Source organism: Salvelinus namaycush, chromosome 21, assembly GCF_016432855.1.
Source record: "Salvelinus namaycush isolate Seneca chromosome 21, SaNama_1.0, whole genome shotgun sequence".
NCBI classification, from domain to species: domain Eukaryota; kingdom Metazoa; phylum Chordata; class Actinopteri; order Salmoniformes; family Salmonidae; genus Salvelinus; species Salvelinus namaycush.
The window spans coordinates 27229421-27255061 of NC_052327.1; the positions used below are offsets into that span (position 1 = coordinate 27229421).

At 44.8% G+C, this 25641-nt stretch overlaps 1 protein-coding gene across 3 annotated transcripts in view; it reads left to right on the plus strand.

The window, feature by feature from the left end:
* Positions 1-25641, plus strand: part of LOC120066261 (myocyte-specific enhancer factor 2A-like) — a 97359-nt gene that overhangs the window by 25957 nt on the left and 45761 nt on the right. For all 3 annotated transcript variants that reach the window (XM_039017510.1, XM_039017509.1, XM_039017511.1), the window contains exon 3: positions 14349-14546. In XM_039017510.1, coding sequence (XP_038873438.1) covers positions 14493-14546 — 54 coding nt within the window. In that variant the 5' untranslated portion in view covers positions 14349-14492. The remainder of the gene's footprint in view (positions 1-14348; positions 14547-25641) is intronic.

Here is a 25641-nt window from a genome sequence, read left to right on the forward strand (position 1 = left end):
AACACGGTAATACGTTTTGGGATTCATCCAAAAACAGCAAGATGCTCAAATTAAAATAGTTGCATATCATTTGCATTTAGCTTGTGGGTTGTTCACCATTGCAAATCTGAGCGGGTTTCTTTTTTTTCAAATCTGAATAACCGGCAGTATAATTCCTCTCAATGTATGTCATGCATTTCTCAACCAGACCTTTTTAATGAAGAAAATATCATTACTCTAAGCTTGCGTCCTTTTCTTCATGCTAAAGCGCTGTACTACAATTAGCATCAGGAGACAAACCTTGAGAAGGAGAGTGGCCTCTGCACATGAAATGGATACAACAGTTAGGATAGGGTCATCTCTTTATCCTTGAGAAACTGAGAATCCATTCATCGGCTCGGGTCGAAAACCTGACTGACGCAAATGGATCATTGGGAATAGAGGCGCCCCAGCAGTAATTATGTTACAACGCTGCTGCTACCGCACACGGCAAGAAAGCTGGGGCTGGGGATGGGGGTGGGGGAAACTCTTCCATCTCAAGGTTTTATTCCTGTTTCCTCTCTATTCCCTTTAAGTTCACACACAAACACACGTGCGCTCACATACTCACACTCATACACCAGCTCCAGCACAACAAGATCTGTTTGGACTATGACGTTTATCGAGCTCTGTTGTCTGAACTTCAATGCACTGTTCCATGCCTGTAGAAGATACATGAGCAGTCAGTGTAACTGGCTGTCTGCTAGGCCAGTTAGGGTGTACATGTTGGCAGTGATTACAGTACACGGTGTCTCCTGCTTGTTGCAGGTGACTTACTGGCCTCAGATTCTTCTTACTGTGCCTTCAAGCCAAAGGGAATATGTGTTAATTCCCTCTTAGTTTCATCATACAAGCTTTTAGGATTTAGGATGGTGATAAGTGAGAAAAATATGCCACAGTCAAGTCAATGGCTTTCTGTCATGGACCCCAGGCATTTAGTCAAAGTCACCTTGCATAGTCCTCTCATCCCCTGACATTACTGTGTGACTGAGAGTGAGGGTGTCTGTCTGCTAGCGCTCAGTTTCACTGTCAGCATCTCATGTTGTGTTTTTCTGTCCTTCTGGATATGTAGCCTATTATCCAGACATTACCATACCTTGAAACTTGCTGATTTCAGCATGCAATAGGAATACATTCAAAAGTAACAATAATATACCCGTCTTGATTGGCAAGGCTGTAAAGGTGTATGTTCTGTTATTGACCTCTCTCCTAAAGAGATTTGTTTTTGCAGTCGTCTATTTCTCCCTGGTTATAGATGGATGTTATATGATGGTGGTCTAAAACTATTTTCACCAAGAGAAGAGCCACTTAATCCGCTGGGGTTTTCCTGATGATGTCATTGTGGAGGTGATAAGTAGCTTAGTCCCTGTCTGCAACTCCATCTTCCCAGCCAGAGTTAGGTGCTAGCAGGATGGATGATTGTTTGAACTTGCATTGATCCAACGTGGGATTACAGCTGGGTCAGTGGAGAGTTGGAGTGAGGTAGCAGTCATCATTGGGAGAGATTAACCACTCACAGCCTGGCCTGCTCTGGTCTGCCTCCTCAACACAACCACTCTGTAGTCTGTGAATACTGCATCATTGTCCCCTACACTTCATACTCTCATACATGTCAATGGGAGAAAAAAAAGATAAACTTGAGCAAGGTAGGCCAACAACTTCAGTCTTCAACTTTTGGTCCGATTAAGATGCACGCTAAAATAGTTAAACAAGTGAAGAAGCTTTGTCATGTCCCAGTAGCCGTAAACTCAATTAACCATTATTATTTACTATGCAAGCTATGCAGAACATGCTTTGGAATGTTTGTGTGAGTCACTGTCTAACCCTTGTTGTACTCTAACTTGAATTGCTAATGTACGTCAGGGCCATATCCACTCAAATCATATCAATGTACGTCAGGGCTGGATCCTCTCAAATCATATCAATGTACGTCAGGGCCATATCCACTCAAATCATATCAATGTACGTCAGGGTTGTATCCACTCAAATCATATCAATGTACGTCAGGGCCGGATCCACTCAAATCATATCAATGTACGTCAGGGCTGGATCCACTCAAATCATATCAATGTACGTCAGGGCCGGATCCACTCAAATCATATCAATGTACGTCAGGGCTGGATCCACTCAAATCATATCAATGTACGTCAGGGCCATATCCACTCAAATCATATCAATGTACGTCAGGGCTGGATCCACTCAAATCATATCAATGTACGTCAGGGCCGGATCCACTCAAATCATATCAATGTACGTCAGGGTTGGATCCACTCAAATCATATCAATGTACGTCAGGGCCATATCCACTCAAATCATATCAATGTACGTCAGGGCTGGATCCACTCAAAACATATCAATGTACGTCAGGGTTGGATCCACTCAAATCATATCAATGTACGTCAGGGCTGGATCCACTCAAATCATATCAATGTACGTCAGGGTTGGATCCACTCAAATCATATCAATGTACGTCAGGGCTGGATCCACTCAAATCATATCAATGTACGACAGGGCCATATCCACTCAAATCATATCAATGTATGTCAGGGCTGGATCCACTCAAATCATATCAATGTACGTCAGGGTTGGATCCATTCAAATCATATCAATGTACGTCAGGGTTGGATCCACTCAAATCATATCAAGGTGTATGTCACGTGTGCTCCCTCTCCGGCCTCTAGGTCACCAGGCTGCTCGTTATGGCGCGCACCTGTCACCATCGTTACGCGCACCTGCACGTCATCAGACTCATCTGGACTCCATCACTTCCTTTATTACCTGCCCTATATATGTCACTCCTTTTGGTTCCTTCCCCAGGCGTCATTGTTTCTGTTTCATGTCTGTGCGTTGTTTGAGGTTCTTGTTTTGTATTATGTTGGTTTATTTTATTAAAACACTTCCTGAACTTGCTTCCTGACTCCCAGCGCACATCGTTACAGAATGACGCCTCACCTAAGGGAAGCATCAGGGAGTGTTTTTTTTGTTTCGGTGGGAATGACGTCGGGTCCGGGAGCCGCTACAGTCTCTCATGCCTCAGCCGGATCGCCAGGCTCCCCTGCCTCAGCCGGCTCGTCAGGCTCTCATGGCTCAGCCGGATCGACAGGCTCCCCTGCCTCAGCCGGGTCGTCGGGCTTTCATGCCTACGCTGGATCGCCAGGCTCCCCTGCTTCCACTGGCTCTTCAGGCTCTCATGCCTCAACCGGATCGCCAGACTCCCCTGCCTCAGCCGGTCTGTCAGGTTCCCACGTCCCAGCCGGCGACAGGTTCCCGTGCATCAGCGGGGGTGACCGGTCCGCTTCTGATCCCCAGGATCGTCCCTTGGGTTGGCGTCCTGCGGCTGGAGCCGAACGTGCCGGGGAGGGTGTACCATCAGTGTTGCTCTCTCTCCGGCGCTCTAGGTCGCCATGCTCCTGCATCTCAGCCGGATTGACGGGTTTCCTGCGCCTCTGCAGAGGTGACCGGTCCGCTCCTGTTCCCCGGGATCACTTGAATTGCCAATGTACGTCAGGGCCATATCCACTCAAATCATATCAATGTACGTCAGGGCCATATCCACTCAAATCATATCAATGTACGTCAGGGCCATATCCACTCAAATCATATCAATGTACGTCAGGGCTGGATCCACTCAAATCATATCAATGTACGTCAGGGCCATATCCACTCAAATCATATCAATGTACGTCAGGGCCATATCCACTCAAATCATATCAATGTATGTCAGGGCCATATCCACTCAAATCATATCAATGTACGTCAGGGCCATATCCACTCAAATCATATCAATGTACGTCAGGGCCATATCCACTCAAATCATATCAATGTATGTCAGGGCTGGATCCACTCAAATCATATCAATGTACGTCAGGGCCATATCCACTCAAATCATATTAATGTATGTCAGGGCTGGATCCACTCAAATCATATCAATGTACGTCAGGGCCATATCCACTCAAATCATATCAATGTACGTCAGGGCCGGATCCACTCAAATCATATCAATGTACGTCAGGGCCATATCCACTCAAATCATATCAATGTACGTCAGGGCCATATCCACTCAAATCATATCAATGTACGTCAGGGCCATATCCACTCAAATCATATCAATGTACGTCAGGGCCATATCCACTCAAATCATATCAATGTATGTCAGGGCTGGATCCACTCAAATCATATCAATGTACGTCAGGGCCATATCCACTCAAATCATATCAATGTACGTCAGGGCCATATCCACTCAAATCATATCAATGTACGTCAGGGCCATATCCACTCAAATCATATCAATGTATGTCAGGGCTGGATCCACTCAAATCATATCAATGTATGTCAGGGCCATATCCACTCAAATCATATCAATGTACGTCAGGGCCATATCCACTCAAATCATATCAATGTATGTCAGGGCCATATCCACTCAAATCATATCAATGTATGTCAGGGCCGGATCCACTCAAATCATATCAATGTACGTCAGGGCCATATCCACTCAAATCATATCAATGTATGTCAGGGCCGGATCCACTCAAATCATATCAATGTACGTCAGGGCCATATCCACTCAAATCATATAAATGTATGTCAGGGCCGGATCCACTCAAATCATATCAATGTACGTCAGGGCCATATCCACTCAAATCATATCAATGTATGTCAGGGCCAGATCCACTCAAATCATATCAATGTACGTCAGGGCCATATCCACTCAAATCATATCAATGTATGTCAGGGCCGGATCCACTCAAATCATATCAATGTACGTCAGGGCCATATCCACTCAAATCATATCAATGTATGTCAGGGCCGGATCCACTCAAATCATATCAATGTACGTCAGGGCCATATCCACTCAAATCATATCAATGTATGTCAGGGCCGGATCCACTCAAATCATATCAATGTACGTCAGGGCCATATCCACTCAAATCATATCAATGTATGTCAGGGCCGGATCCACTCAAATCATATCAATGTACGTCAGGGCCATATCCACTCAAATCATATCAATGTATGTCAGGGCCGGATCCACTCAAATCATATCAATGTACGTCAGGGCTGGATCCACTCAAATCATATCAATGTATGTCAGGGCCGGATCCACTCAAATAATATCAATGTACGTCAGGGCCATATCCACTCAAATCATATCAATGTATGTCAGGGCTGGATCCACTCAAATCATATCAATGTATGTCAGGGCCATATCCACTCAAATCATATCAATGTATGTCAGGGCCGGATCCACTCAAATCATATCAATGTACGTCAGGGCTGGATCCATTCAAATCATATCAATGTATGTCAGGGCCGGATCCACTCAAATCATATCAATGTACGTCAGGGCTGGATCCACTCAAATCATATCAATGTACGTCAGGGCCATATCCACTCAAATCATATCAATGTACGTCAGGGTTGGATCCACTCAAATCATATCAAGGTGTATGTCACGTGTGCTCCCTCTCCGGCCTCTAGGTCACCAGGCTGCTCGTTATGGCGCACACCTGTCACCATCGTTACGCGCACCTGCACGTCGTCAGACTCACCTGGACTCCATCACTTCCTTTATTACCTGCCCTATATATGTCACTCCTTTTGGTTCCTTCCCCAGGCGTTATTGTTTCTGTTTCATGTCTGTGCGTTGTTTGAGGTTCTTGTTTTGTATTATGTTGGTTTATTTTATTAAAACACTTCCTGAACTTGCTTCCTGACTCCCAGCGCACATCGTTACAGAATGACGCGGGATTTTGGTCGGCGTCCTGCAGCTGGGGCCGCACATCTGAGAGGGGGTACTGTCACGTGTGCTCCCTCTCCGGCCTCTAGGTCACCAGGCTGCTCGTTAAGGCGCACACCTGTCACCATCATTACGCACACCTGCGCATCGTCAGACTCACCTGGACTCCATCACTTCCTTTATTACCTGCCCTATATATGTCACTCCTTTTGGTTCCTTCCCCAGGCGTCATTATTTCTGTTTCATGTCTGTGCGTTGTTCGAGGTACTTGTTTTGTATTATGTTTATTTTATTAAAACACTTCCTGAACTTGCTTCCTGACTCCCAGCGCACATTGTTACAGCGTACTTGAGTATAACTACTGTATTATGTGAAATAAAGGAGGAAGGCACTTTCTGTTGTAATCTCAATATCATTAAAAAAAACTAATTTAACATCCCTTCTGTCAGTAACATAAAGCACTTACTCAATGTAAAATGTTCATTATGAGATTTTTCACTTGGCTTGTAGTGGTTCAAAGTACCCCAGCTATTTCTAAGGGTGTGGTTTATCATGGTGCTAATATAGTAATCGTCTTAACTTCTCATAAATGTTTTTGAAGTCATTGTCTAGGAAGATAATGTCACCCCAAGCAATGATCTACAAAGAAAGTTAACAAGCTGTAGAAAGTCCAATATGCACACACATTTAAAGGAGTTTCTTTAGCTCACTAGGCAAGCAGCTCTCTCTCTTTCTCAAGGCTTCTTTCTCACTCATTTCTGTTCACACACCCCTTTGGTAGATCTTATTAATTATATCTCATTAGTTGCCTTGGAAACAGAGGTGAGGGAATGTACAGAGTGAGAGTGAGAGAGAAAGAGAGAGACTGAGGGGTAGGAGGGAGAGGTGGAGGGAGAGAGGGAGAAAGAGAGAGATGGAAAGCGGGAGAGAGGAATGGAGAAAGTGGTTGTTGCAGGATCAGCCGTGTGTCAGATTAGCATCAGGAGACATTAGCACTAGTGATGCTGCTTCTGGGGCCACAATCCTACCTCTCCCTGCTGGAGTGGGAGATAAGGGTGCTCTCACAAAGGGTAGTGTAGGAGCGGGAGAGAGAGAGGCTGGCTCTCCTCCATTCCCCTCCAGGCCAACAGCCCCATTTCCAGGTACAGCAGAGCCTGATGATAGGAAGAACAAAGAGTTGGGGTGTTCATTTCTTAATGCACTTATGTCAGGGTCTCATTGAAACGAAGCAGCAGAACCATGAGGGTTTACTTTGCTCCATGTCCCCACACCGCTTAAAGCCTAACAAACTGGAACTGAGCCATTTCCTTCCACTTTCAAGTTTTGGGATTATATTGCTACCATTTAGCGCTGCTGTTTTCTTGTTAAGTATGAACTCTGTTTAATCAGTATTTTACTGCTCATTAGTTTAGTGTGTGATGGAGTAGTTATTCATCATTATGTAGCTCAGGAAATGTTTCAAGTCATTATCAGTCCTGGCCAAAACAAGGAAAGGCCTGACATCTAACTGAATAGAAAGTGGTGGAGTGCTTGGTGTGGCAGCATGTGCCTGTCCAGCCTGTCTAATGGCCCTGTACTGTAAACATAATAAACACACAGAGAATGAACAGGAGATGGAGTCCTGTTGTTGTTTAGTCTCAGAGTTACAGTCAGGAAGGCAACACGTGGAGGAGATCAGAGAGTAAGGGTGTCCCCAAGGCACACTCCCTCCCTTTTTTCTATCCCTCCGCTGCAGTGGGCATTTAGAAGTGGTCCTGAAAAACAGGAAGTGGAGAGGCAGGAAGTTGAGTCTTGTCTGCCCACTCCGTGGCCTGGCCCTGTGGTAGGATAGTCAAACTGAGCTCTTCACACACAGGAAGCACAACTGTCATGGCTATGCTCAGGACTTTGGCTCCTGTCCATGACAGTCAGAGTAATAAGGGAAATGGGTTAGGCTTTCCTCACATTAAACACTCACTTAGACAGTACAGTACACACATTTGAATGTATAGTCATTGAAGCAAGTAAGAGCTGAACATTCAAAGCATTGGATGTTCTTCTTGGCTTTAGGATATATCATTCTAACCACATCATGCTCTGAATGTAGTATGGCCAATAACAGGGTCAATAATAGATGATCTGGTCTCATCCTTTAAATGAAATGAACCATATAGGATGTCGTCTTTTGTGTTGGACAGCAGTGTAAGATGTAATATGAGGTTAAGTAATACTAGGCCTACAGCTCTGTGACTACGTGCAGAGCTTATTCAGGCTTACTGACTGAGAGGGAGTGAGGCGGATGTGCTGTGTTCAGTAATTACATGGGAGTGGAGCATGTTTTATTGAGTGTGAAAGGGCCGACCCCGTCACCAACCCTCCCCATCTCCCAGAGGCCTGTCTCACGGGAGGGAGGAAGGGACAGAGAGACAGAGAGCGGCTGCTACTGGGCCTGTCTCCGTGGCCAGAAATCACTATTAATTAGATTAATTCCAAGAATCTAAGAGGACTTTTTAAGCTAAACAACAATGCTCAAAACATCCCACTGTATTTACACTCTTGGTTCGTATGGTTGTAAATGAGGCTTGGTTTCGTCTACACATTCTGTGTGTCATGTAGCTGGTATTGATTTAGATGTCAGCCTGATGTGGTCTCTCCTATAGAGACATATTCACTGTGCATTGATCTCTGTGGTGCAAATGTTTGGTAAGCACCTTTAAGAAGTGCTGGACTGGTTTAAATGAAATACTAAGTGGTGCAGGTGTACATTATCAAGGCCTCCTAAAGAGTACATGGTGAGATGTATACATTTTCATTCTTACAAGCAAGGTGAAATGGACAGAATAATCCTATCAAGCGTGATTAACATAGAGTAAAGCTTTAAATGCATAGTTCAGTTAACTTCACCTTTAAAACACCATGGTTGTATGGACCTGGAGAGTCCATACCAGAGCAAATAGGGTTAAGTGCCTTACTCAAGGGCACATTTGACAGATTTTTCATCTAGTCGACTTGGGGATTCGAACCAGTGACATTTCAGTTACGGCCCAACCCTCTGAACCACTAGGCTACCTGCCGCACATTGACTTCAGTTATGTTACTTAGCTGCAGTTTACCATTGGCATCATTGAGCGCTAAACAATGGGAGTGGTATGACTCATGGTAGCATGCTCTAGTTAGCAAGCCTTGTGGAGGGTTACGTACATCCACCTGTGCAGAGGCGTGCCGTGCTGAGGCTGTGAGTGGTGACACGCTGCAGTGCTGGCCCGTCTCCACGTGCTGCAGTAATCCACCAGGATTTAGTGTAACTCTGCATCCCCTCTGCTGCCCTGGCCCTGCCCTGCTCTGCTCTGTCACCCAGCGAGATTAGGACACAACTCACAGCCAGGATTACAACTCTGCTCTCTACCTACAGTACATACAGTGGAAGTCGTAAGTTTACATTCAGCTTAGCCAAATACATTTAAACTCAGTTTCACAATTCCTAACATTTAATCCTAATAAAAATTCCCTGTCTTAGGTCAGTTAAGATCACCACGTTATTTAAAAAATGTGACATGTCAGAATAATAGTAGAGATAATTATTTATTTCAGCTTTTATATATTTCATCACATTCCCAGTGGGTCAGAAGTTTACATACGCTCAATTAGTACTTGGTAGCATTGCATTTAAATTGTTTAACTTGGATCAAACGTTATCGGGTAGCCTTCCATATGCTTCCCACAATAAGTTGGGTGAACTTCGTCCCACTCCTCCTGACAGAGTTGGTGTAACTGAGTCAGGTTTGTAGACCTCCTTGCTCGCACACGCTTTTTCAGTTCTGCCCACACATTTTCTATAGGATTGAGGTCAGAGCTTTGTGATGGCCACTCCAATACCTTGACTTTGTTGCTTCAATATATCCACATAATTTTCCTACCTCATGATGCCATCTATTTTGTGAAGTGCACCAGTCCCTTCTGCAGCAAAGCACACCCACAACATGATGCTGCCACCCCCGTGCTTCACGGTTGGGATGGTGTTCTTCGGCTTGCAAGCATCCCCCTTTCTCCTCCAAACATAACAATGGTCACAATGGCCAAACAGTTCTATTTTTGTTTCATCAGACCAGGGGACATTTCTCCAAAAAGTATGATCTTTGTCCCCATGTGCAGTTGCAAACTGTAGTCTGGCTTTTTTATGGCGGTTTTGGAGCAGTGGCTTCTTCCTTGCTGAGCGGCCTTTCAGGTTATATCAATATAGGACTCTTTTTACTGTGGATATAGATACTTTTGCACCTGTTTTCTCCAGCATATTGACAAGGTCCTTTGCTGTTGTTGTGGGATTGATTTGCACTTTTCGCACCAAAGTACGTTAATCTCTAGGAGCCAGAATGCGTCTCCTTCCTGAGCGGTATGACGGCTGCGTGGTCCCATGGTGTTTATACTTGCGTACTATTGTTTCTACAGATGAACGTGGTACCTTCAGGCATTTGAAAATTGCTCCCAAGGATGAACCAGACTTGTGGAGGTCTACAATTTTTTGTCTGAGGTCTTGGCTGATTTCTTTTGATTTTCCCATGATGTCAAGCAAAGAGGCACTGAGTTTGAAGGTAGGCCTTGAAATACATCCACAGGTACACCTCCAATTGACTCAAAGATGTCAATTAGCCTATCAGATGCTAAAGCCATGACATAATTTTATGGAATTTTCCAAGCTGTTTAACGGCACAGTCAACTTAGTGTATGTAAACTTCTGACCCACTGGAATTGTGATACAGTGAATTATAAGTGAAATAATCTGTCTGTAAACAATTGTTGGAAAATTACTTGTGTCATGCACAAAGTAGATGTCCTAACCGACTTGCCAAAACTATAGTTTGTTAACAAGAAATTTGTGGAGTGGTTGAAAATCGAGTTTTAATGACTCCAAACTAAGTGTATGTAAACTTCCGACTTCAACTGTAACTCTTACAGCTGTGAACAAGTTGACTTCACATCCATCAAGCAGTTAACCCACAAGCATTTATTTAAGTTCAGTTATGGATTAACTTTGACATACCTTTTACTTGGACTTTTTTTTATGTGTAGGCAGCTATGTGAAAAGGTTTAGTAATCGACACATGCTACAGATGTACTGATACATAATGCATCAGTGAAGAAGAAAATAAAAACAGTACAGGTGTTGATTGTCTGTCTCCCATCTGGTGTCTCTTTTGAGAACCATGCTTTAACATTCACCAGTTGTTATGCATAGATTTATAACACCTTTTATTATGCTAAAACGGATCTGCATTTTTGTAATTGCAAACAAACTTTTACTGTGTTAAATGTTATTCATACCCAGCAAAAATGATCCAACTACATCCTGTATATAGCCTGTATATAGCCTTATTATTGTTATTTTATTGGGTTTAAAAAAAATAAAAATAATAATAACTGATTTAGTAAATATTTTCTGAACTCTTATTTTTCTTAAAACTACATTTTTGGATAAGGGCTTATAAGTAAGCATTTCACAGTAAGGTCTACCCGTTGTATTCGGCGCATGTGGCAAATAAAATGTGATTTTTGATTTGATTTACAGATAGAATAAGGAAATCTATTTCTGTGTTTTCTTCAGATAGTAGCTGTACCAAGCAGAGTGCAGTAACAAACCTGGTGTCTGAGGCACCTCAGCTTGTCATCTCATATTTACGTAACAGAAATGTCATGACACAAGGCATTATGCCACAAGAACCTGCACTGTACTAGACTGCTATGACAGATCCTCACACAGTTTAGAGACGAGGTGGAATGTGTGTGTTTCACTGTCTTCAGATGTAGGCCTACAATTGTACAGTAGTGTCAAGAGAAGCAAGTCAACTGCTCTTCAAAGCGAGAGAGACGGACAGAAATACACACTCATACAGACACACACGTAGAAAAAGTGTCAGTAGGAGTATTTGGAAACAGTGAATGAAAAAGAACACTATCGTTCTCACCGACTTGTTGTGATGTGGTTTAGGGAAATTCTTCATGGGGCTTTGCGTAGTTAGTTTCCTTACTGTGGACAGCCGTGCGTGGGTTGGGGGTTGTTGGCTAGGTGATCTCATGTTGAGTTTGCCTAACAGTGGTTAGATTCAGACAGCCAGACACTATAATGCCAGTGTCTCAAAGCCTAAAATTACTGTGTGCCACTGGAACTGGCCAATTCTGGTCCCATGATGTTAGTCAGCTCTCACTGCTTTTTGGTCTATGGTAACCACACAGTAGTCTATAGTGCTAACTGTATCTCTGCTGGACCAAGGCTGAATACTACAATGTTAACCTTGCCCAGAGGTTCTGTTCTAAGGGAAATAGAAGCATTTTTCCATTTGCTTGTAAATTATGTCCATGTGTCAATGATGAATGCTCTTCCAGGGAGATATCTATCTCTCATAGAGCAGAGATCAAAGTTCACCGGGCCTGCTGGAGTCTGAACCAGTGACCAGGTTGGCAGGTTACAGAGTACCTCACGTGGGAACTACCTCATCCACCTCAGAGGATTTAAACCTGACTGGGTGTACTCTTAATCATCTGAAGAGCAAAGCTGGCAGCGGCCTGGATCAGATGAGGATTTTATTTTTATTTTATTTAGTTATTTAACCTTTATTTAACTAGGCAAGTCAGTTAAGAACAAACTCTTATTTACAATGACTTCCTACCAAAAGGCAAAAGGCCTCCTGCGGGGACAGGGGCTGGGATTAAAAATAAATGAAATAAAAATATTGGACAAAACACATCATGACAAGAGAGACAACACAACACTACATAAAGAGAGACCTAAGACAATAACATAGCATGGCAGCAACACATGACAACACATGGTACACATATGATTGGGCACAGACAACAGCACAAAGGGCAAGAAGGTAGAGACATCACGCAAAGCAGCCACAACTGTCAGTAAGAGTTTCCATGATTGAGTTTTTGAATGAAGAGACTGAGATAAAACTGTCCCGTTTGAGTGTTTGTTGCAGCTCGTTCCAGTTGCTAGCTGCAGCGAATTGAAAATACGAGCGACTTAGTGTGCTTTGGGGACCTTTAACAGAATGTGACTGGCAGAACGTGTGTTGTATGTGGAGGATGAGGGCTGCAGTAGATATCTCAGATAGGTGGGAGTGAGGCCTAAGAGGGTTTTATAAATAAGCATCAACCAATGGGTCTTGCGACGGGTATACAGAGATGACCAGTTTACAGAGGAGTATAGAGTGCAGTAATGTGGCCTATAAGGAGCATTAGTGGCAAATCTGATGGCCGAATGCTAAAGAACATGTAGCCGCTCGAGAGCACCCTTACCTGCCGATCTATAAATTATATCTCCGTAATCTAACATGGGTAGGATGGTCATCTGAATCAGGGTTAGTTTGGCAGCTGGGGTGAAAGAGGAGCGATTACGATAGAGGAAACCAAGTCTAGATTTAACTTTAGCCTGCAGCTTTGATATGTGCTGATAGAAGGACAGTGTACCGTCTAGCCATACTCCCAAGTACTTGTATGAGGTGACTACCTCAAGCTCTAAACTCTCAGAGGTAGTAATCATACCTGTGGGAAGTGGGGCGTTCTTCTTACCAAACCACTTGACCTTTGTTTTGGAGGTGTTCAGAACAAGGTTAAGGGCAGAGAAAGCTTGTTGGACACTATGAAAGCTTTGATGTAGAGCGTTTAACACAAAATCCAGAGAGGGGCAAGATGAATATAAGACTGTATCATCTGCATATAAATGGATGAGAGAGCTTTCTACTGCCTGAGCTATGTTCTTGATGTAAATTGAGAAGAGCGTGGGGCCTAGGATCGAGCCTTGTCTGAGACAGCAGATGTTCTGACTTTAAACACTGCTCTCTTTGAGAGAGGTAGTTAGCAAACCAAGCCAACGACCCCTCAGAGACACCAATACTCCTTAGCCGGCCCACAAGAATGGAATGGTCTTTGGCCAAGGAAGAGTGAAGCTCTGTGCTCGGTCTTCACAGGCATCTTAGGAATACTTTTGACTGACTACTGGTGTACATATGAGAGTAAGACAGACACAGAGAGCGAGCGAGAATAGGATACATTTTTTGTTATTAAAGCTCTGTGATTCTGTCATCCTGCTACTGGTTGTTAGGCTTAAAGATCAAAGCCAGATATACCCAGTAGACATGGACTTGGTTGGGAGTCAACACCAGCTCCACATGGCAACTTGTACTTCAGTAAGAGCTTAATGCAGTCATTTCTCACATAAAATGGAAAAGATAATTTCACACTTATGTATGAAAAGCTCTTGAAATGCACTTTTATCATTGGTTCTGAATCAGGCCTATTCAACACTAAAGAGCAGATGAACTTATAAATTGCGTTTAGCATTTTCCGAACGGTTTCTCCTTTAAGTCTGAAGTGTTCTGACAGTGGCTCCAGCTGCTGTGGAAGTGCAGGTGAGGAGATAAGGTGCCATCATGTTCTCCGGTCTGTCTCATAACCTCTCTGTATGTGTCAGGGAATGGAACACAGAGCCATTGGCTGCTTTGTTGTGCCTGAGAAGAGATCACTGGGTGTTATGTTAACTCTGTTCTCTCTCTCTCTCTCTCTCTCTCTCTCTCTCTCTCTCTCTCTCTCTCTCTCTCTCTCTCTCTCCCTGCAGATTGTGGTGTGGTCACGAAAACGACAGAGCCAGAGAGAGAGAAGAGAGAGTGTTGTACAATGTGCTAGGAGATAAGGAAGAAGACGAGCTCGGTAGTTTTTCTGATATTCTTGAGGTGTCAGAGAGACCGAACAGAACGCAGAGATGGGACGGAAGAAGATACAGATCACCAGGATCATGGATGAGAGGAACAGGCAGGTCAGTGTCACCCCTCTCCCCTGCCCTACACTCAGCATAAAGATGCCTCTCTCTCCACACACAAGCCAATGGCAGCAGGCTACTCCCACTTGTCTACCTGAGGCCTACAGTGTTGTTCCGCTTGGAGTTGAAAACAGGAGTTGTCTTCTCACCGCTTACCACCTTTGGTGAATTCTTGACAGGGACTCAAAGTGCCCACTGACTTCACAGGATTGTATGTTTTCATATAGCAACCATTTCTATTTGAGGTTACACTTTTCTCTGGAATGAATTGGTGACTCAAGTATTTTCAATCCAATAAACACCATTTATTGTTGTAATTAAATTAACATTATCCAGTCCTTTAAGAGAAAGTATATCTCTCCAGTTTAAGGGTTGGAGTAAAATGCCATTTCTATATTGGGTAATATTTTGGATAGGATACCTGTTCTATGGAACTGAAGCTGCTGTCAGTGACAATATGAATCTGAACAGAAAGTCCCCCGCCGGATAAACAAGAACCATGATTTTTTTTTGTCAGTGCAGCCTTATTTACAGACATGATTCCCCCGCTACCCTGCAATTTCAGCAGGAGAAGTTGATGAGGCAGCAGCAGTAGTATAGCAGGCTGCAGCGGGGGCTGCTTGGCGTGGGAGTGAACCCAGAACACTGAGCAGTGAGCGGGGCGAAGTGGGGTGACTGCGGCCTCTCCACACTGGAGGGCTTGTCCGTTGGCCTGACAGGGCCCCTCGCTGGGCTCCGCGCGGCTCCATGCGGTTGCAGCTGCTTGGTAGTAATTAGGAGCAGCCACTGCACCACACCACCCTCTCATTAGTAGGGTGGGTCAGTTAGCCGGACACAGAGTACGCTTCTCTCCCTCAACTCTAACTGCCATGGCTCTGGTACTGGCCAGCCACAGAGAGGAGAGGCCTGCCCTGGAATTCACTCTGTTTGCCTGCTCACGCTAAATATAACCCCCTTAAACAGTACAGTACCGTCCTGTCTGCTCAACCACTGTCTGAGGCCGACTGTATCTGTGGAGAACCGAAATCCCTAGTTTTCTTATCTCTGCATTACATATGTAGAATATGTAGATATATGTCAGGTAGTAGGTATTCCTGTGAACAGCAATGTGTTTGATATTTTGCATTACCCATGATAAAGTATGGAGATGTGGTCTTTGAGCCCGATCCAATAGGATTTATCCTATTTGCACCCTCTCAAAATATAATTTGCACTCTCTAGTGGGTGAAACAACTTTTATGCCATGCACACAGAAAGCGAATTGAGGTTTTGCTCACCCTCCTGAGGGTGATAACATGAGACCTCATGCCCCTTCTCCTCAATGCTGCACTGCTCCCGCTCCCCCCATGTCTCTGACTGTTACTGTGTGGGATGCAGCTCAGCCAAGTGCAAAACCAAAATCTACATGATGGGCCAATTATCAGCATAACACCTGTTTCTGGGTGGGATCCAAATAGCAGTCCAGGTGAGAGCAGGCTCCTGCCAGAGCATTATTATCTGCACCATCTGCACTGACCTGTGACATCAGCAAAAAAGGAAAAGGAAGTAAGCGACAACATCAGTTCAGGTTGTTTCTGATTGCTAAATTGGCTGTGAACCCTCAGGATTATCAGTTTAGCTAACCAACGCGATATCTCAGATACCATTGGCTCGATTTTGATGAAACTTGCGTGAATGATCAAATCAAATCAAAGTTAATTTGAGGGCAAAAAAGGTATTAGGTGAACAATAGGTAAGTAAAGAAATAAAAACAACAGTAAAAAGACAGTGAAAAATAACAGTAGCGAGGCTGTATACAGCAGCGAGGCTATAACAGAAGCCAGGCTACATACATGCACCGGTTAGTCAGGCTGATTGAGGTAGTATGTACATGTGGATACGGTTAAAAGTGACTATGCATATATGATGAACAGAGAGTAGCAGTAGCGTAAAAGAGGGGTTGGCGGGTGGTGGGTGGCAGGACACAATGCAGATAGCCCGGCTAGCCAATGTGCGGGGGCACTGGTTGGTTGGGCCAATTGAGGTAGTATGTACATGAATGTATAGTTAAAGTGACTATGCATATATGATAAACAGAGAGGAGCAGCAGCGTAAAAGAGGGGTTGGGGGGGCACACAATGCAAATAGTCCGGGTAGCCATTTGATTACATGTTCAGGAGTATTATGGCTTCGGGGTAAAAACTGTTGAGAAGCCTTTTTGTCCTAGACTTGGCACTCCGGTACCGCTTGCCATGCGGTAGTAGAGAGAACAGTCTATGACTGGGGTGGTTGGGGTCTTTGACAATTTCTAGGGGCTTCCTCTGACACAGCCTGGTGTAGAGGTTCTGGATGGCAGGCACCCTAGCCCCAGTGATGTACTGGGCCGTACGCACTACCCTCCGAGAAATTGCCGTACCAGGCAGTGATGCAACAAGTCAGGATGCTCTTGATGTTGCAGCTGTAGAACCTTTTGAGGATCTGAGGACCCATGCCAAATCTTTTTAGTTTCCTGAGGGGGAATAGGCTTTGCCGTGCCCTCTTCACGACTGTCTTGGTGTGTTTGTACCATTCTAGTTTGTTGGTGTTGTGGACACCAAGGAACCTGAAGCTCTCAACCTGCTCCACTACAGCCCCGTCGATGAGAATGGGCACATGCTCGGTCCTCCTTTTCCTGTAGTCCACAATCATCTCCTTAGTCTTGGTTACGTTGAGGGATAGATTGTCATTCTGGCACCACCCGGCCAGGTCTCTGACCTCCTCCCTATAAACTGTCTCGTCGTTGTCGGTGATCAGGCCTACCACTGTTGTGTCGTCTGCAAACTTAATGATGGTGTTGGAGTCGTGCCTGGCCATGCAGTCGTGGGTGAACAAGGAGTACAGGAGGGGACTGAGCACGCATCCCTGGGGGGCTCCAGTGTTGAGGATCAGCGTGGCAGATATGTTGCTACCTACCCTCACCACCTGGGGGCGGCCCGTCAGGAAGTCCAGGATCCAGTTGCAGAAGGAGGTGTTTAGTCCCAGGATCCTTAGCTTAGTGATGAGCTTTGAGGGTACTAGGGTGTTGAACGCTGAGCTGTAGTTAATGAATAGCATTCTCACATGATGCGTCTTACCATAGAGATCCATCATTTACAAAATCACACTGATTGGCCTAAGGGGTGCGCTGCATCATTCGTGGGGGACGACATGTTTACCGTTGCCTTGTTTTTTTTCCCAATATGATTTTGAAATGTCACATTTCTTCATCTCCCAGAATGGTTATCAGAAGAGCCCAGGCGCTGCCATTACTCTTCTATGAGAATAGGGCACACTGTGAAAACACTTGGAGTGCTGCTACAATAAAACTTCAGCATGATAATGTGATGTGTGTGTATCTTCTCTCTATGGACCATGAAACACACAGTCCCCTTTCCCTGGGGTGTGCTCCTAACCAAGGGGGAATGGCCATTAGCATTCAGGCTCATTATCAGAAGACAGTTAGAATCTTTATCCGCATGGCTTCACCGCCAGCAATCCGTATTCGTAGCATTAATGGGGAATAACGGCATATTTCTAAAATGTGACTATGTTTCTAAACCCCTCTGACTTGTTGTAGGACTGTCTGTCAAAGTGTGCACCTCTCTCTCTCACTCAGCTAGAGCTAGAGCTAGGTCACAGGGTTACACAGCCCCCCACTACAGCGCAAATATGCAGAAAATATAAACGTTTTGTTACAGTGAAAAAATACTAAATTCAGGAAGTCCAGTCGATTGTGAGATATGGCATATACATTTTATATGATAAATTTGGGTCGCGGGTTCACATTTTTACATCTTCTGAGATCTCTGCCAACCAAGGAGGAAACAGCAGTCAGCTCATGCAACAACACACGCAGGAGGGGACTCCTCATAAACACAACACACCGGCAGTTTTCAAAATAGCCTACAGACTTTAGCACATCACCCAACACAACACACCTTTCACTATATTGTCAGAAGCATCATCAGACCTTGGTAGTAATATATTTCATTTGTTTTTCAATGCACTGGAAACCAAGCAGAACATTTTGGCCTCTAAAGATGGCATCGTAGCCACACAAATACATTATAAGGTCATTGTCGGCCTCCCGAGTGGTGCATTGGTCTAAGACACTGCATCGCAGTACCACTAGAGAGTCTGGGTTCGAGTCCAGGCTCTGTCGCAGCCGGCCGTGACTGGGAGACCCATGGGTGGCGCACAATTGGCCCAGCGTCGTCCGGGTTAGGGGAGGGTTTGGCCGGCAGGGATGTCCTTGTGCACTAGCAACTCCTGCGGTGGGCCGGGTGCAGTGCACGCTGACATAGTCGCCAGGTGTACGGTGTTTCCTCCAACACATTAGTGTGTCTGGGTTAAGTGGACATTGTGTCACGAAGCAGTGCGGCTTGGTTGGGTTGTGTTTCGGAGGACTTACGGCTCTCGACCTTCACCTCTCCCGAGTCCGTACGGAAGTTGCAGCGATGGGACAAGACTGTAACTACCAATTGGGTACCATGAACATTTTTGAGAAAAAAAAATAAGATCACTGTGCTCACGACCTTATTCATGTCATGTATTTGGTTATAATTTTGGAATATATTGTGTAATACGCTATAACGTTTTTACCAGGCGCGAGTCCATCTAGGTACGAGTCCAATGCGCGAAACAAAACACATAACGAGCCTGAGAAATGTATACTGAAGCAAAGTGTCACCCACATTTTAGCTAGGTTTTTTAGCCCATAGATTTTGCAGTAATGTTCGAGTCACTCAAATATCACATGAATACACATTAGACATAACAAAATGTGTATAATTGCAGGAAATAAGCTTTAAACACATTTTTCTCTACGCCAACAAGAGGGTTGTGAATAGTTTGTGTCATGAACAGTGCTTGTGCCCATAGAAATAGATGTGGGGGGGGGGGGGGCTGTTGACAGGTGACATTATTTCCAATGGGGTTGCAAGGTAAAAGTGGGAGATAGGATTAGGTCGGCTCCTGTCCTCCTTGCTTGGCAGATTGTGAACCCGTGACCCAAGTTCATCGCATAAAATGTATATGCCATATCTCACAATCGATTGGACTTCCAGAATTCAGTAATTTCTGTGACAGGATGTTTATATTTTTCGTAGATTTGCATTATTCCACAAAGTTCTATCTAGCGCTGCAGTGAGTGGGGGACTGCATAACCTGGTGACGTACCTTTCGCTATAGCTCTTCCTCGCTCTAGCTTTACCTCGCTCTACCTCGCTCTAGCTCTACCTCGCTCTAGCTCTACCTCGCTCTAGCTGTACCTCGCTCTACTCTACCTCGCTCTACCTCCCTCTAGCTCTACCTCGCTCTCCCACTTTGACAGACAGTCCAATAATGCGTCAGAGGGGTTTAGGAGCATAGAAACATTTTTTAAATTTGCCGTAATTCCTAATTAAATAGTGTGGTAATACAGGACGCTGCACGGGGACAGCAGCAGGGGTGTTTTCCTAACATCAACACTGGAAGTGCTCTGGAAGGGTTGTTGACCTTTCACGCTTTATGGCAGAAAGATTAGCCTCAAAAGCCCATGCAGAGCTCAGGCAGAGCTCAGGCAGAGCCCATGCAGAGCTCAGGCAGAGCATGTAAACTATGTCATTTCTAGGATGTTTCTTTACTTTCCTTTGGATTGACTCATCTTTCAATTCTCTAAAATGTATTAATAACCAAATCACTTTTTCATTGACTAGATTTCATGACCATAGAATTATTTTATGATGCTCACCCTAGGTCCCCCCCCCTTGGTTCTACTGCGTTCCTTCTCTTCATACTCTAGGTGTATGAAAGATGGCAGCTGAGGTCCTGTCAGGTAGAAACCTCAGCTCAGCCAGTCTCACTGAGCAGAACAGCCTGCCTGACATACTAATTGCAAACCTGTGTAAACAATGAATTCTATAATGGAGCTCGACAACAGAATCACTATGGATGGATCAATCCTCAGCTCAGCCCAGCCAGTGAAAGGCCTGATTTACCCAAGTGCACCACCCTACAATTACTACTCATAATGATAACACACACCTGTCTCATTTAGAGAATCTGGCTGAATAATTCAAGAGTAGGGGAATGTTCTGAGATGATTCCCTGAGGGGGAATCTGATTTAATAATATAATTTGCCTCACATGACCTGATGAGAAGTGCCTTTCAAACAGAGAAACTCTCTGTTGTGGCATGATTGTTTTGTGATTGTTATGTTGTACTAGGAGACAAAGACTATGTGAGAGGCCATGGAGGAGACGATGGGCTTTTTAGTAGCAGCGTGTGCTGGGGTCTCCCTCCCAGTGAAAGGACATTGGAAGGTACAGAGTGACCTTGTTTTGTGGTGGCTCAGTTGGTAGAGCACAGCGCTTGCAAAGGTGGTGTTGTGAGTTCGATTCCCACGGGGGACCAGTTATGATAAAGTATGAAAATGTATGCACTCACTACTGTAGGAAAAAATATATACAAAAATAAAGTGTGACTGGCTGTGTCTGGCCCAGGGAACGCTACGTAGTTAGCTCCTCGTGTCTAATGACGTCCTCTGGATGCCATTAAGCAGGCTCACTGGGGGTAATTGCCCAAGTCATTAAAAGTTTGATGATTTTTCTGCTGGGTGGAGGGTTGCCTGCCCTTGCTGTGGGCACAGTGCTGCTCTCTATCTCCCTCTCCATCTCTCACCAGGGAGCAGCAGAGCACATCTCTATTTTTCATCTCTTTCTCTCCCCACTCTGAAACTCTGAAAGCTCCAGGGCCAACTCCATTATTTATTTAACAGGTAAAAACCTTGTTGGTAGAGAATGGAGAGGGAATAAAGGAAGGTGAAGTGGTGGAAAACAGGGGAGGCTAGGTGGAGTGCATCTATGACGCATGTTTGAAAAAATATAATGTTTAACTGCCTTACAAATGAGAGGGTATCAGCTATATGTGAAACAGGGAAAATTATGTTTTGTTTTCCAATGGTGAAGTATTAGCAAGAGGTTAGTGAGGGAAGTGTAATGGTCTGCTCCTGTTGTCAGATTGAAAAGCAGAGCCAATGAGATTATTCAACCTTTTCTACCCATCAGGACAGACAGACCGTTATGAATTTAATGATTCACATTACGACCAATAATGAATGATAATTACATTATTTTCTAGCACCAGTCCTCTCACCGGCTCAGCCAAGTAAACTCTATACATCCAGTATCAATGTAGACCTATCAGAGGAGGTCGGAGTGGTGGGCTCATTTCTTGTGGTTTAATGGGAAGGATTGTCCACTTAGGTTCCAAGGTCAAGCCCAGCTGGTGGGCCAGGCCTCTTGATCCTGCGGTGGTCCATTGGCACAGGGGTCCTGGAGCTGTCCATCCTCCCTGTGAGAGCTGATCCAGCCAGACAGGAGAGGAGGGAAGGCCTTGTGCCTAGTACTGTGCACTAGTACTGCACAGCCAAGGAGCCAGGGGGCCCGGGTCACTCTCCCAGCTGGTGTCAGGGCACACATGCTCTGCAGCCAACCAAGCCTACCCATCCTTCCACACCCCTGTCTGCCATGGAGACCATTAGAGTGGACATGGAGTTCCATCTCCCTTTTCCCTCAATGACTCGGCATCACATCTATCACCCCAAAGCCAGCCCTGATGGCCTGTTTGTCATGTTGACTCCTGGAAATTGATAGACCCGATGAGTGACAGGTCCCTCCATCATTGTCGTTCTCTGGAGACAGGATCGTGTAGGTATTCAGTTCATACCATAGCAGAGCAAGATGACCACTCAGCTTGATCTCTGGCAACAAATGCTATACAGTATTGTAGTTCAACACATAAAACCACTTGACCAAGCTAAACATTCTATTGAACATCCTCTTCGTTCATCTTCCCACATTTATTTACTGACTACAGTTGTCAATGGAGAATTTCGGAAGCACAATGCCTGAGGCATGCAGTTCATAGATAGGATGATGGGTGGAGACCTGAAGGAAAAGTAGTTGGAGAAAGTTTTCTATGAGAGCAGAATTAGCACCCCCAGCTCATCACTAGCAGTGAGAGAGAATCTGAAAAGGTCAAGGTTTTCAGCCAGGCGCACAATCAGGTGAGAAATGCTAATATAATTACTGTCTGTCTGCTAGGCATTGTGTGGGTTATTATAATGACCTTATCAAAGGCTGCAGAAAGTTGGAGAAATGGATCCATTTTACATTTAGAGTTTAAAATAGTTGAGTCATTAGATTGTTTCTATATTTGCAGTTGATTGCTTGGCAGAGGATAATAGTAGCACACTAGTAACTTGTGGTACCCTAAAGTAGTTTGTTCCACATGATTTACACTGGATACTCCTTTCGCTGTCACTGTCATTGCACAAATTAGACGGTACATTAACTAAACACAATCATTACACTTGAAGCACCATCCAAATTCTTGAGGAACCCATAGAATGGTGTCTATGTGTGTGGGTGTCTTTGACGCGGTGAGCAATAGAAAACCCTGCCTACAGACTAGCCCACGTGACCTCAAGGATGTCTGTGGTTTTCCACTGTCTCACCAGGCAGTCAGCCCATAGAGGACAGGGGGTGGGGGGTGTCAACCCAAAGGCCCACGCCTCAGCAAGGACTCAACTCTGCGGTGTAGGCTACTGATAGTCATGACACAAAGGGCTCGGTCTCGCTGCATCTGAGAGCTTTTTTATGATGAAGATATACCTTGTTGTACATTAGTATGAAGCACAGTATGTGGACATATGTTTGCCATGTCTGTATTCTCTTCTTTGATCAGGGCATACAGTACAGAAACCATGTCAGACATGCTTCCTACAGTGTGTCCAGTCAGTGCAAGGATACAGACAGTACAATAGAATAGGGAACACTCCTCTTTAAAAGTAAGCAGCTGGCTCTGCAGGGGCGATGCGGAACGAAGCAGGGTCTCTGTGCTCCTCTGGGTGAAATGAAGCAGGAGCCTGGGTCAGCACAGCGCTGTGGCCCTGCTCTTCCACTCAGCACACCGAGAGCCAGCCCAGCCAGGTGGAACAAAGTCCCAGCTCACCAGTTCAGTTCATTCACCCAGGGTTAGCTTCCTGCTTCCTGCTGAAAGGTAATGCTCCCTCCCTCCAAGGCTTAGCTTAGCAGACACACTCATCTGCTAAAATGCAATCCATTTGTTAATCATTTCCCCACATGACAGTCGGTGCTTTCCAGCCGATTAAACAAACAAGTAAGCAAGCAAGCAGCTCTGAGAAGGAGTGTGAGTCAAGGGAGGTCAGTGTCAGGTGGTTTGACCTGTCACACACAGGTCCATTAACTTGCACCAGGAGCTACTGTAGCTTACTGTACTGTGTTATAGTCAGGTCTGATGAGAACGGAGTGGGGAATGGTCCTCTGTGGACCAAGGATACAAAGACTGCACATACCCTTGTCTGCCCTCATGGAGCGTATTGCCTCCACAGCACAAATAAGCACTATGACATGCACAAAACCAATATATAGAGGAGTTGCTCTCCAGCAGGGCTTGTATACATCCATATGTCAAACTTACTGTGAATGCAGATGTTTTTACATCAATATCAAATAATTTCTGAGTAACAATTAATAGGCAATTACAAACATTTTCTACATCATTTTCATTATCTCCAGTACATTACCAGTGTTTACATATGTGAAAATGGCACAGAAAAAAATCGAAAGTAAGAAAGTTCAACCTGATGACATCATCAAAAGCCAAAGCGGTGATTTTGAAACACTATGAGATTCACAGTGACGTGGGGAGCAAGACAATACATTCCGTTTGGCTGGAAACTCATTGCAGGTTTAGAAAATAATTTTCGTACTTTTAGTCCTACCCTGTCATGCACAAGCATTGTTCAGGACCGTTCTTATCTATTTCACCACAGATCATAGAAACATACCGTTTTCACATATGTAGACACTGGTATGGTGCTGGAGATAATGTATATGAGGTTGAAAAGTGGTGGAACTCTCTTTGTTATTGGTCTATTAACTAATTTACTGCCTGGTGATGTCACCAGGCAAGCCGAAACTCCACGCATGCAAAACCTGCTCATTAGGGCCTCCCGAGAGGTGCAGCGTTCTAAGGCACTGCATCACAGTGCTAGCTGCGTTACTGCATTTTCTGGTTTGATACCGGGCTGTGTCTCAGCTGGCCGCGACCGGGAGACCCATGAGGCGACTCACAATTGGCCCAGCATCGTCCAGGTTAGGGGAGGGTTTGGCCGGCCGGGATGTCCTTGTCTCTTCGTGCTCTAGCGACTCCTGTGGCGTGCCGGGAGCAGAGCACGCTGACACAGTCTCCAGGTGTACAGGGTTTCATCTGACACATTGGTGCGGCTGGCTTCTGTGTTAAGTGAGCAGTGTGTCAAGAAGCAGTGCAGCTTGGCAGGGTTGTGTTTCGGAGGACGCACGGCTCTCGACCTTCGCCTCTCCCGGGGCGGCAGGTAGCCTAGTGGTTAGAGCGTTGGACTTGTAACCGAAAGGTTGCAAGATCGAATCCCCGAGCTGACAAGGTAAAAACCTGTCGTTCTGCCCCTGAACAAGGCAGTTAACCCACTGTTCCTAGGCCGTCATTGTAAATAAGAATTTGTTCTTAACTGACTTGCCTAGTTCCAATTTGTAAGTCCAATTTGTAAGTTGTAAGTCGCTCTGGATAAGAGCGTCTGCTAAATGACTTAAATGTAAATGTCTCCCGAGTCTGTACAGGAGTTGCAGCGATGGGACAAGTCTGTAACTAACAATTGGGGGTAAAAGTAATTTAAAAAAAATTAATTATAATAATAAAAAACCTGCTCATTAGAAGGTCCTGTGTAGATTGTATTTTCAACCAGCAACTGTCAGGAAATAACACTGATCAGACTTTTTCACACTTTTACAGTGTTAGTTTCATCAGCTGTTGTACAATATGATACAAAACACAGGAAAAACTGAATTTCGACGGCACTGGGCCTTTAACATGTTCTAAGACTTCCAACTCATACTATTAAAATGTGTCATTTTAGGGAATGTCATTCTGGTATTTGGTTTTGCCATCATGTCCACACCTGACATGGGAGCAGTGACTGTCAAATTACATGTGGAATGGGTCTGTGTGTCTCCCAGAGTTATAATGGACCTGTGTAATTACCTGTAGTGTGGA